The 13876-nt window shown below is 41.1% G+C and overlaps 1 protein-coding gene across 1 annotated transcript in view; it reads left to right on the forward strand.

The window, feature by feature from the left end:
• LOC120575181 (alpha-1,6-mannosylglycoprotein 6-beta-N-acetylglucosaminyltransferase B) overlaps nucleotides 1-13609 on the forward strand; it is a 61053-nt gene extending 47444 nt beyond the window's left edge. Inside the window, exons 13-19 of the mRNA XM_039825837.1 lie at nucleotides 1495-1500; nucleotides 3877-4032; nucleotides 4235-4381; nucleotides 4503-4619; nucleotides 6824-6898; nucleotides 11183-11448; nucleotides 12865-13609. Of these exons, the coding sequence (XP_039681771.1) occupies nucleotides 1495-1500; nucleotides 3877-4032; nucleotides 4235-4381; nucleotides 4503-4619; nucleotides 6824-6898; nucleotides 11183-11448; nucleotides 12865-13063 (966 nt within the window). The 3' untranslated portion in view covers nucleotides 13064-13609. The remainder of the gene's footprint in view (nucleotides 1-1494; nucleotides 1501-3876; nucleotides 4033-4234; nucleotides 4382-4502; nucleotides 4620-6823; nucleotides 6899-11182; nucleotides 11449-12864) is intronic.
• Nucleotides 13610-13876: the final 267 nt, after the last annotated feature.

The raw sequence follows: 13876 nt of genomic DNA on the forward strand, positions 1-13876 counted from the left end.
GTTTAACTCTGGGTTCAAATGGCAAGTAAGTATCCATCTGTTATAGAAGAGCAACAAGACATTTCACAACTCTTATGAGAGGCTTCTCGGATGGTTTCATGTTACCCTAATGACTCTCGTAAAGATGTCCTCTTAAACAAAACACTATACATTTGTTCAGCTTATGTTAAACAGTGTAGCGTTTGGTTGTTTTTGTTACATTATAAAGAACTGTAGTGTCAAAAATCCTGCTAGAAATTAGGTATCCTTAAGTGTCAAATACAGAACTTCTACAAAATTTGTACAAATTATGCTGTACAAAATGATTTTTGGGCTAAAGTAAAAATGTAAATGTACTCTAGGACACTTTCTTGGGCACTGATTGGGTTATGACACCACCAGTTATCGATAGGAACATGATTTAGGCCAGAGGTTTTCAAACTGTGATGCATGCTTCCCCATGGGGAACACAGGAGAGTTTAAGAGGAGGTAAGGCAAACTCACTGCGTGAGGTGAATTTGAGTCAAAAATCGTATTTCTTCTTGGAGTTAAATCATCATGTTTCTAAGTTTTGTCCATTATTAAATCAATCCAGTGAAAGTCCATGGGCACATCGCAAACAGGAGTTACTAATTCGGCATACTTTTAAATCTGACAAATTTCCAAAATTCAAGCAAATATAGGCTAAAAACTGAGTTGCAATAGTAGCGCACATTAACATTCTAATTCCTGTTTATGCCCTCCATAGTTCCCCAGTTGTCTCCATTTTGTCTGAGGGGGAGCCCACAGTGTCAGACTTTGAAAACCCGGCTTTAGGGGAGTCATTATACCCCTACGCATGACATGAATCAAACAGACAGATTGAATTTATACGTTATAATTGTTGCATCCCAGATGAATCTGATAAAATCAGGATAAATGTAAAGTTTGGAGAACTCCCTTTCCTGAGCAAACCTTGACAACGTGCACTGTGAAACACCGGCTCAATGTTACATTTCCTGCACAGTTTCTCCTACAGGAATCTGTCCTGAAGTGTGATGGTATAGGAACAATTGTTTTTGTTTAGAGTAAATTTTCCCTTCGAGCTATTGGCAAGGTTTCTCGCTCTTCCTGTAACTTTGAAGTATGCTGCAGCCTCCCACAAGGTTTGGTTCACTGCCGCTTTGTTCCTGCACCGACATAACATTCCCGGTTTCTCAGAACAAGTTGAGCTGCAGTGTAACATTTGTGCATCTGAAAGATTGTATTGGGTAAAAGACTGTTGGGGTCTCTCCAGACAATGAATCCCCCCTGGTTGAGAGCAGTCTCTTCCTCCACATTTTGAGGTTCACATGAGAGATTTGGGGCGTGTAAGGGTCCTATTAGAGGAAAAATGACTAATACTTCATGTCATATTCTCTCTTTTCCTCAACACCTGTCTCTCCCTGCTCCACTCCCCTCCTCTTCATACTTCTGTTCTTACCATGTACTATTCTGTATTCCATCCCATGATGCATCATTGATGGATCCACACAGCTTCAAGTAAGTACACCTACTTTTCACTGGCGTTATCGATTCCCTCAATACCAAAAAACATTACACCTTTTGTTGCCTCGAAAATATAGTCCACTTCAGTTTTGTTGGCAACTTTTGAATGTCATTTCAGAAATAGTTTACGGTGACTTCAGATATTTAAAAATCTCCTGACATCTAGCACTATCACTAAATTATGAACTTTTTCTGTAATGTAGCACAGAGGAGCACAATAAAATAAAATGTTTAAAGGTCCCATGACATGGTGCTGTTTTGATGCTTTTATAAAGACCACAGTGGTCCCCTAAAACTGTATCTGAAGTCTCTTTCCCAAAATTCAGCCTTGGTGCAGAATTACAGCTCCTAGAGCCAGTCCCACAATGAGCTTTCCTTAGTATGTGCCATTTCTGTGTCTGTAGCTATTGAGGAGGAGAGAGGGGGGGGCACGGTGGAGGGTGGGGGTGTGGCCTTGACCAACGTCATCATTTGAAAGCCATGATGTCTCTCTCTTATGGGTGGGCCAAATTCTCTGGGCGGGCAAAGCAGAGAAAGGGGAGGTAATCTTGCTCCTTATGACCTTTATAAGGAGAAGATTCCAGATCGGCCCATCTGAGCTTTCATTTTCTCAAAACAGAGCAGGATACCCAGGGCTTGGTTTACACCTATCACCATTTCTAGCCACTGGGGGACCATAGGCAGGCTGGGGGAACGCATATTAATGTTAAAAAACCTCATAAAGTGAAATTTTCATGCCATGGGACCTTTAAGCCAATTTAGAGAAATTAATGAAGTTGAGAAGGTTTTTCATACCTTTTTTATTCCTATAAAAACTGGACAATTGTAATTCTTGTAACTTGCACCATTTACCCAATAATGTTTGATTGTTAAAGAGATTTTGGGAGGAATATTACTTTAAGTAAAAGAAAGTGTGATTTCATCTCCATGTTCACAAAGACATTAAAATGACCCAAGATGAAAAATGAGGAATAACACTTGGATGACATTTATAAATGATTTATGCCTTGAAGGCATAGCATTAGTGAATAAATCATAACATACCCCCCAAAAAAACACCTTTTGAGATAAACTAATTCAGTTTTAATGTCCGTGAAATGAGTCAAGAAAATGGACCTTTTTCACAGCAGACATTTTTGACTTGTCATAGTAGGAAAAGCACAGCTGAAATTGATAATCTTAACGTTGGCTCAATTCCATCAAGTGTCCCAGTAAGCTATTTCAGTGAGTCAGCATGGACAAAACCACGGCCTCTCCTAAGTGGAATGCAGCCATAATTAATGGCTTGAATACACCTGTGCTTTTCCTACTATGACATGTCAACATGTCTGCCGTGAAAACGGTCTATTGTCTCCACCGGGCAACGCGGAAGATAAACATTGATTTAAGTCTTTCATAACTTCACAGGCACTTGATCGTTATCAGTATGATGATGATGATGATCATATGTGGTAGTGCTAACAAGAGCAGATTCGGCTCATTAGATCAGCTTGCCTCATTGCCATGAACCAATACTTTTGTTCAGGCTGTGGTGATGCTCTTGTCCTTTCCCGACACCTTTGGGCTTTTCTCCTCTGCCCTTTTCAAGAGTGGTTGTGTGTGTAATACCGATGAATCTATTCAGTTCCTTTAACTGGTCGTAGCTGGTGTCAGTACTGCAGGAGAAACTTCACAGAGTTTAAAGTAAAATAGTAAAATGTAAAACAAGAAAAAGCAAATAAAAGCATAGCTGGCATCAGATATTCTGTCTTTTGCAGTCCAACAAGACAGTGGGCTTAATGTTAATGCAATCGCTTTATAAAAACCGGCTTTAACTTTGAGCTAAATCCCCATGACAAATGCTGCTTCAAAGACAGCTCACGCTTGGTTGAATTAGCATTGGCAGCGTTGATCTAGTGTTTTTTTTTTATTATTTTAAGATAATTTTTTGCACTTTTTATGGCCTTTAATCGACAGGATAGCTTGAAGACAGGAAAGGGGGGGGGAAGAGAGTGGGGGGGGGGCGACACCCAGCAAAGGGCCGCAGGTCGGATTCGAACCCGGGGCCGCTTCCAAGCACTCAGCCTACAATGGGGCGCACACTCTACTGGGTGAGCTAGAGGTCGCCCCGCGTTCATCTATTAAAGACGTATGCACTTTTGTGAGTTTTCAAAACAACATAAGACAACTAAAAGCTCTACAAAGATGCCGAATAATCTGTCCAAACATTTAATACGCAAAGGGCAATAGCCTTAAAAACATGAACACAAAGTGGGCAGTCAAAGGCTTAAACTAGCCAATTGGGATCTGGTGCACTGAAAAAACGTAAAATGACTTTACATTGCCCTCTTTTGAAGTGTTTAACTTATTTTGCACCTGTATGTCTCAAAGGGAAAGGAAAAGTTCCTGGCCATTCTGAATCGCTACATGGAGATCCATGGGACGGTGTACTATGAGGCACAGCGTCCTCCGGAGGTGCCCGCCTTTGTCAAGAACCACGGTCTGCTGCCTCAGCCGGAGCTGCAGCAGCTCCTCAGAAAGGCCAAGGTGGGAACATCACTGAGGCTTTCATGAGCTTGGAAAATGATGACTCAGATGTTTGCATACACACATTCTGGATCATAATGAAATGTTTTTGTTGACATTTTTATGCGTTTGTAGAGTCCAGCTAAGTGTTGACCTGGATATGAGCTGCTCAGTGTATAGACTCATGATCTCCTCCTTTTTTATTTTTCCTTTTCCTGTCAAGCTGTTCATTGGATTTGGCTTCCCCTACGAAGGTCCCGCACCTTTAGAGGCCATAGCCAATGGCTGCATCTTTCTACAACCCAAGTTCAATCCCCCTCACAGCTCTCTTAATCATGACTTCTTCAGAGGGAAGCCCACCTCCAGGAAGGTAGATGCTCTTGATGGATGAAAAAACAGCACTTATAATAGCAAATAAATATGCACACAGATCTTGACTTCAATTGTTGAATTGTGATTGTGAATATATATCACATTTCTTCCTCCCTCAGGTGTCCTCTCAGCATCCGTATGCAGAGCAGTACATTGGCAGGCCGCATGTCATCACTATCGACTTCAATAACTCTGAGGAGTTTGATGCGGCCATCCGTGAGATCATGAGGATCAATGTATGTTAATTTATTGGCGTTGGCCAGCCAACCTCAGCATAACTCATTCAACAAAATAACTCCCAGTACACTTTACACTGCTGCATGATGGTTGATATTAATAATAGTTTGGCTTTACAGTCTTGGTTTGACCCACTTTTGAATCCCTCAGCCTTTAATAGAGCACTTAATCATGGCATCCTGCGTTACAGCAAAATGCTTAGCTGGCTCCGTCTCTGCTCTCCACCCTGCTAATTGCTTGAGATATTGAGCGGCTCAGTCGGTAAACTTTGCCCACACCTGGGTTTACATGGCAGCCTTCCAGAGGCCAGCCCCACAGGCAGAAAGCATTGTCCGCAACAGATGATGTTAATCAATCACACTGTGCTCAATCTGTCACCAGAACAACACCGAGCCACAGCCAGGCCTCTCGCAGTGCCTCTACCTGCCAGGTGTGTTAAATGGACCTTGTGTTTCCTGCTGATAGAGGCAAAATGAAGTACCAGTTGTGGCGCTGGCATGTAGTTTAAAAAGTGGATCCTTTGGGAAGCAAAAAACAATACTAATCACACAGGCTGACTGTAAAAGATGAAATGCAACTTAGAGCAGCTTTGTTTTCCATGATCTTGTTGAGCCGAGAGAGGGCCGCAAAGCTGGTACGAGTTGAACCACTGAAACAATTTTGGAGACAATATTTTAAGGTACAAAAGAATCTTTGGTGTTGCTTTAATAAGCGCATTTCCCAAAATGACAAAATGTTCCTTTCATTTATGTAGTATTTGGAAAACAGTAGTTCATTGTAAATGTAGATGGACTGCATTTATATAGCACTTTTTCTAGTCTTAACAACTACTCAAAGCGCTTTTTTACATACACACATACATACATACACTGGTGGCCGAGGCTGCAATACAAGGTGCCACCTCCTCCCCAGATAAACATTCACACACCGATAGCTCAGCATCGGAAGCAATTCGGCATTCAGTGTTCTTGCCCAAGACAACCTAGATGACCGCAGTTTAGTATATGTCATGCAGTGTTTAGGTTTAATGAGATACATCTTAGTTTACTTACACCTGCCTGATCTTACCCGCCAGCTGGGTTTTTGTGTGCCTTTTTCTGGACACGGCTGGTCCCAGCCTAACTCGCCTCCGCAATGTGGAGGAAGTTTCATTTTATCGCCATTGATTGATGGTGTGAAATAATGATAGTTGCTCACATATTTTTGTGGCCGAGCAATGCAATCAGTTTAGGTATATGAATTGCACAGTCATTCTAAAAATGTTTTCGACTGCTGAATTCAAATCGCCCTCTATGAAGCATTTGTTTTCTCTCTCTCTCTCAGATTATATTGTATAAAGATGCCCAAAAGGCAAATTGCATTGCGGAATATCTGATGAAGTGCCGGATACATTTCATTAAACTCAGATGAAATAAAGTAATAAGAGAATGCTAAAAGGAACACAACACTAAAAGGAACCATTTATCAATTTAAAAGCCTGAGTGCTTTAGTGGCTTGATAGTAAACAATGAGATCTCACTTTAGCTACCATGGGAGACATTCATTGCACATTCCCATTCTGCACTGAGAATCCTGGCAGAATGTATCCTGATATATGTCCTAATTATTGATATCATCAAAACGGAATAGGTTTCAAAATGCAGTAATTACAGCAATATAAACCTCATCTCCAAACTGCAGTCATTTTTCTACACCACCATCAAAACTGTGTCTTCCTGTTCCTACTGCTGTGTTCCCGACGTTTGTATAGAAGAACACTTGAAAGAAGAGGACAAGCTATTGATCAGTTTTCTCTCAGTGAATTTAAATCCATTTCTTGTCATCAACGAGACAGACAATGAGTGACAGGCTGTAAAAGCGACACTGATAAACGGCACCCAAAGGACGCAGAACGCACAAGAAACATCAGCCTCCACAGCACTGGATGACCTGTTTGACATATTGATGCAGTCATCACTAAAAAATAATGAAATCAATTTTCAAAACTGTCACCTGCGATGCATTAAGTCATTGATTTTAATGTGTGGCATGATATAAGCCTCTCACAATTACGCTAATGAATGTGTCAGCTTTGATTAACTATTAGATGCGCTCTTCCTGTAATTACAATGGCTTGGTTCTGTGGACACACACACACACACACACACACACACACACACACACTCTAACACAGTTTCATCTGTGTGCACATCTGTGTTTGCAGGTGCAGCCATTCCTGCCCTATGAGTACACCTGTGAGGGGATGCTTGAAAGAGTTCATGCCTACATTCAGAACCAGGTGGGTCTCAAAACTCAACGTAACCAGCAGGCATGCTGGGTAAGGTCATAATGATGTAATACAAGTTATTTTAGGTGCATATGCTGCCTTCTAGCAGAATAAAACATGGCAATAGAAACCAGATTAAACCAGGGTCCCGGGCCTTGTTAATGAGGCTGACTGCAGTCGGGAAGCAACTGTTTAAATAAATAATGTTACTAAATTGTCATTGTAAACATTGCTACAAAAAGTTTAGGTTAATTGCCAGTAGGCAGTCTGTGTCCAATATGTGTTATATATATATATATATAGAGTATATATTAGTTGGTTAATGTGTTAGTGTTAATGTAGTACTTAGTACGGTTAGTACTAGTTAGTTAGTAAAGTAGTACAGAAAACAGTTGCATAAAGTCTTCTGTGGCTCTGGAGGAGCTTTCCTCCTCTCCGCTTTTTTCAAGTCTGAAAAAGTAACCCTGATGATGCCATCATTGTTATTTCAATTTAGGCTTGTGTTACAAATTGGAGGTGAAGTGTTTGAAAGATGTAGGCAAATAAAAGGGATTAACAAGAATGGTTGTTATTGTGAAAAATGTAGGCTACAAGTCAGGACATCTCAGATGAAGAATTTTGGCCATTCTTTTTAAACTATGAATCTTGTGATCCCTCCAACTTCAGGGAAGTGCAATATTAAATCCTCATAAAGGTACCCAGTGGAGTTTTACTCTAGCTAAACAAGGTTTCTGTTTCTATTCAGTGTTGCTTACCACGGATGCATTGTTTGAGATCTTAAACGTGTTAAATGTTGAGTCAGTGGAATTGCTGGAATGTGTATCACTATCACGGGCATCCTTGCACACAAGAACAAACAAAACAGGGACCTACACATAGAAACTTTGCTCCATACTGTAGTCTTAATAGTAGTCAAACTCCATAGGGAACCTTTAAAGTTTACCTTGCATTTATAGTTTGCAACCAATATAAGCAAACAAAGGTGCATGGACCAAATTTTGTGTATTTAGACACGTCTGGCATATTTTAGCAAAAATACAAGTACTCAGATTGTACTGTACAGAGCATACGGACAATTGTGGAGACGTAGAATATATATCATATAGGAGTGACATAAAGAGATTCTTTGTCTTGAGCCGGGGCGGCTGTGGCTCAGTGGTAGAGCGGTCGCCTGCCAATCGGAAGGTTGGTAGTTCGATCCCTGTCCCTGCAGTCCCATGTGGAAGTGTCCTTGGGCCCCCGATGCTGTGCCATCGGAGTGTAAATGTGTGTGAGTGTTTATCTGATGAGCAGGTGGCACCTTGTATGGCAGCCTTGGCCGCAGTGTGTGAATGTGTGTGAATGGTGGATGGTTCCTGTACTATGTAAAAGCGCTTTGAGTAGTCTTTAAGACTAGAAAAGCGCTATATAAAAACAGTCCATTTTTCTTTTCTTCTGCTGACACTGGGTCACTGTAGGAGGAAGCTTCAAGCTTAACTTTGAGTATTCATTTAAATAATTTGTGACTTTGGTCAAATTTGTGATGTCTGTATTCATTTCAGCCTGTGTTTGGAGGAAAGTTCCAAGGAATGTTTGAATGGATGAATGACTGATGATAGTTTAAGAATTAAACCAGCAGTTGGATTATTACAACCGCACAAGTTCCCCTCTCTTTGAAGCATTATCTCCATTCAATTAAATTAAATAAGCTATACTTCTATGTACTGTAAGTTCCTTTCTGGGATTTCTTAGTTGCTGAGCCACAATGTTTATTCTTCGGCTCCACTGCCTGGGTCAGCTATTAAATTATTTGCAGGCGACAGCTGCACGTTTAATAGACTAGCACGGTGACTAATTTTTCTCAATGATGGTCCTCGAGGACGGTGATGAAAGAGAAAAGTAAAGCTCATACATAAAAATGGGCTTCCAGCCTTTTACTCACATCAGAATGGGAATTCATCAATAATCAAGACATGATGTTGTAATTTTACTGAAATCCAGGTTGAGTACTCAGACAGAAGTGCAACCAAAATAAAACAAACACACACACACACACACACACACACACACACACACACACACACACACACACACACACACACACACACACACACACAGTCATACCCAGTCATACCCACACACTCATTTCTATACTGTATACTATATTTACAGATGTTGTTGTCCTCTGGTATATCCATCATGTCCTGATGGTTGGTATACTGTCTGGCAGTGGCAGGTAAAATAAATGTGTTAGCCTCTGCTCTGGCACCATCTCTCCCCAGGCTGTCAGACACACACACACACACACAAACACACTCGCACTCGCACTCACACTCACACTCAATGTGCCGTGTCTGACTGAGACTGTGACTGCCCGCCTGACATATACATTGTCAGACTCCCAATTACACTCTGCTCGCTCTCTTTATTCAACCTTCTCTTCCACCATTTCTGACTTTTCCGATTTATTTCTAACTTCTATTACCAACCTCGTCTGACTGAACCTCTTGTCCTGGTTATCTCCCACAATGACTTCCTCTCACCTGCAGCCGCTGGCAGAGCTCCAGTACCACTCTGACCCGCATACAATGTACTCTTATGGCAGCTCAGTCTCTTCCCCTGTAAACATTGTCTGCATGACGGCACACACTTCACACTTTTACCTGTCCTATTAGTATTTGTTTTGTTGTATCCCTTTAACTTCACTTGATTGACACTTCTCATTTAATTCAAGAGTGGAGGTCAAACACACACATTTAGAGAGGAAAGAGACGGATGTTGGTTTTCTTTGTTGGCTGTAACCATATGGAATAATGCAGTTATTAAAAAAACTAATTAGAACAATCAGTGAAGACAATTTCTTGTGTGGTCAGATTGACAATGTCCAGCTGTTCCTAACAGCAGGGGATTGATCCAACATAGAGCTGAGATACCTGATTGGATGAACATAAAACCTACTGATGATGTCACCATTCCCCAGTATATGACAGATTAACAATAAATGGTGGCTCCAGTGAAATGGGATAAATGCTAATAGTCGACGTAAATGCTTGATGAATGAACTGATTTTGTTTGTATAGGCCTATTTTACCAAAGTCATTTTGACATGTCCCAGCAGGAGGAGCACATGTGTGAATAATAAAACGATTAATGAAGGCTGAATTCCATTTCCATTTAGCTGCTTCAGTTTGAGGGTCCTGGTATTGTGCCTACTGGCTCACTGTCACACTGGCATGGCATACTATGCCAGTTCAAAATATCTGCTGTGAAAGAAGCCTGTTGTGTTTGTTCACTAAACATTTTTCCAAAATGTCCATTTTAGTCATCCCCTGCATTTAAAAAATGTGCAGAACTACAGCAAGTAGTGAGGAAGCAACAAGGTCTCATGAATGATTAAAACAGACGGTACAGTTAATGACTCGCCTGCACGTTCTCTTTTAATTAGCGCATAATATGGACAGTACATGACACGGTTAAACAAAGTTCTTTCCAATCTGTGTGGTTATCCGACTGGAAATATTGCTTCTCCAGACCTCTGTTCTGTTGAGTAAAATATCACTATCAAATCTACCAAAATAAGACGCAGGTTTGTTTCAGATGTTCTTCTTTCTCCCTTATGTGAAGTATTGGGCATGTTGATGACTCATAGTGGTAGAATCAAAAAGACATCATTCTAAAGTTGCTATAATTACATATACATGTACTTTGTTAATGACTAGCAGAAAGTACTGGGGATTTTCTCACAAGACCCATAGACATTAAAATACACTGTTTTTTATAAAGAAAAGTGTGTGTGTGTGTGTGTGTGTGTGTGTGTGTGTGTGTGTGTGTGTGTGTGTCTCAGTGGAGTGGAAGTGCAGCAGTGATGGAGAGATTGGAAGCGTAGTTATTGCCTGCGGGCACTGGGAGCCTGTTTAATAAACGGGTCTGGAGGCCAGTGGGACATGTCAGAGAAATGTTATTACCTGGGTCTTATGAATAGCCCCAGCTGGACGAGGAATCTAATCAGGGCTCTCACCACAGCCTAATTCTGCTTCCAAACCTCAATTGTTATTGGGTGGCATAACTACATTCATATCATTTCCTGGAAGATTGACGAGGACTTGTCAGCTCTGATATGCACCGTTTGTATCTTAATTGTTCTTTTTGTTATTTCCTCTATTAGCTGTCCAGACAGATGTGTTGCAGAGCTGAATGTATAACTTGTCACTGCTCTGTACTGGAGTGTAGAGTTTATTTTAGCTGGCAGGTCAAAGTGTTTGCAATATAACACTGAACACAATACTGATCTGGGTCACTTTATCTTTGCACCTGCAGGACTTTTGTTCCCCTGAAGCTCCGTTTCCTCCAGTAAACTCATCCTGGCTGAGCAGCCCTCCCAGTCCTTTCGTCCTCCTGCCAAACTCCAGCATCCTGACCTGGGCCTCCAACGCCAGCTCCTGCCCGTCCTGGCCACCCCTCAGCGCCCTGCGCCTTTTGGCTTCCCTGGAGGGCCAGTCGTGTGTGACGGCGTGCCAGAGTGCAGGACTCATCTGCGAACCTGCCTTGTATCGTTTCATCAACATCAAGGAGGCCTTCAGCGCGTAAGATGTTTCTTCATTCGGATAATTTGTTAATTGACTATGCACAATTTGCTTTTCATTTGCTCCTATTTATGCATGGCTATGGTAAAATAAACCTGCAATATAACAAAATAGTCCCGTTTTGAATTTCTTAATGCATCAGAATTTTAAGTATAGGAGTAAAAATAATGCATTTTTAGACAAAATAGTTGAGATTTCTTTGCACCACCCACTATTGATTACTTCTTGATTGTTTCTCAACTTCATGAAATGCTAGCTGTGTTCGAAACTGTTCCCTATCACGAAAATAGTGCACTATATAGTGTGTTCGCTGTTTTGTAGTGGTGTTTGAATTATCTGTGGTTAATGCTGCGTTCCAGGCAACCGTAACCCGTGTTTTCACAACCTTCTACCCGTGAAAGTGCCCTGGAACGGCAGTCAAACCAGTAACTTACTCGTACCAGATCGTTGTACTCCCGGTTACAGTTTTTGACGGCACACGCACACATACAACAATGGCAACCCCTGTTGATGCTGTACAGACGCGGTGATTAACGGTGAGAAATAGACATAAAACGGCTACGTAAAGTAATTCTGCACATTGTAATCAAAACAATACACATATGATTATGTACTCCTACAGGTTATGTTTATTAAATGAAGCCCAAAATATGTCGCCAACTTGAAATCACTAGTATCAGCGAGCGCTAGCTAACGTCAACGTTAGGTAGACGCTAGCTAAAGCTAGCTAGAAGGGTTTGTCGTGACTTTTCCTGGAACGCTACCAAGTCGTGAATCGTGACTTGAAGTCGTAACTTTCGGGCTAGAAATTGTCTGGAACGCAGCATAATTTCATTCACTATATAGTCCACTATCAAATACCCACAATACACTGCTAATTTGAGTGTACATATGATGTTCCCTACATTTACTCCCGTATACCACAATGCAACGCGGTCCTGTTTTCTTGGTGGAGAAGAAGAAGCAGAAGCACCCGCGGAAACTGAAAAGGAAAAATGTCTTTCGTTTCTAAACATTGGAAATGTAACATGCATTTCTCCTGAGTGCTCGCTTTGTTTCAGGGACGTATTAGAAGTATTTTTGTTTCGGTTTGTTTTGCGCCCACCTCTGTCACACACCTAACCGGCGCATCTACTGACGCAACAATGTTTTCAGTGAACGTCCAAAATCTTGTTTGGTTGTTGCCTGTCTAGTTCACTATCTTATAAACACTATATAGTGAGTGAGTTAATGAGGGAACGGTTTCGAACACAGCTACTGTCTCTCTCTTTTTCTGTCATATCTCCCTTCATTCGTTAAGGTTCTCAAGACAGCACTGTAACATATTTTTTTTAAATACAATGTGTGTGGTATGAGTCAAACAAAAGTCTTGAACGTTGCATCCTAAGCTGTGCTCTCCTCTGTCTTTGTTTCCAGGCTGGACCTGCAGTGTGACGGAGTGGAGTCCGAGATGAACCACCTCTTCCCGGCCTTCTCAGCAGAGCATGCTGAATGTAGCCTGCAGCAGGATCCCCTGCTGTTCAGCTGTGCCGGCTCCAGTGCCAAATACCAGCGCCTTTGCCCCTGCAGGGACTATCGTAACGGCCAGGTGGCACTGTGCAGAGACTGCCTATGACCAGAGGAGGATCTGTGGATGGAGACTTATTTCTAACACTTGGTGACATCTTGAATCTGTGGTGAAATGCTGTAACACATACACTTGAGTACTCCTTTACCTCTGACCAAGGACTGGCTGGAGGATGGAAATTGTAAGACCATATTACCTCTCAGGGAACTGCATGATTGTACTTTGATCTGGTGGGATTGAAGCCTCAGTTTAAAGGTTTACATGGCTGCATAGGACCACAGTCTACAAAAGTCACAATGAAATGTATCATTTGATGGATCAGTTAGATTAGTAAAGAAACCATGAGCAATCAAAAGGAAAGCTTTGATAAAAAAAAAAATATTGCAAATGCTTGAAATTCACAAGTGTGTTTACTCAGTGTTGTGTGAATACCTACAGTATCATAGTGGAGTTTGGATATTTGTACTAGATGCACCCAAAGCTGTTTACACCATGTTGAGATGTACTACTTTACATGTCCTGTATGAATACATTTGTACATAAATGTTTAATAAAATACAGGGGATGAAAAAGTTGTTGCAATTGTTTGAATTATGATATGTGTGGACATTATTCTTATTCATTTTCTTTTAGATTCTTTATAAATTACAAGATATCATCAATCTTTAATGGTCAATTTCACAAAGCAAAGTGTGGGGAAATATCCTAATTACTTCTTTCAGATTGTGATTTATGTGCTGTGCTGGCTCACACTCATTTGTTTATAAAGCAGTCTTCCGATATAAGGTAACAATAGTGTTTGGGTTTCCAGAAGCACAATATTTAGTTTGCTGCATCCATATTTTTTATTACTAACTAAAG

Source organism: Perca fluviatilis, chromosome 15 (assembly GCF_010015445.1).
Source record: "Perca fluviatilis chromosome 15, GENO_Pfluv_1.0, whole genome shotgun sequence".
Lineage (NCBI taxonomy): Eukaryota > Metazoa > Chordata > Actinopteri > Perciformes > Percidae > Perca > Perca fluviatilis.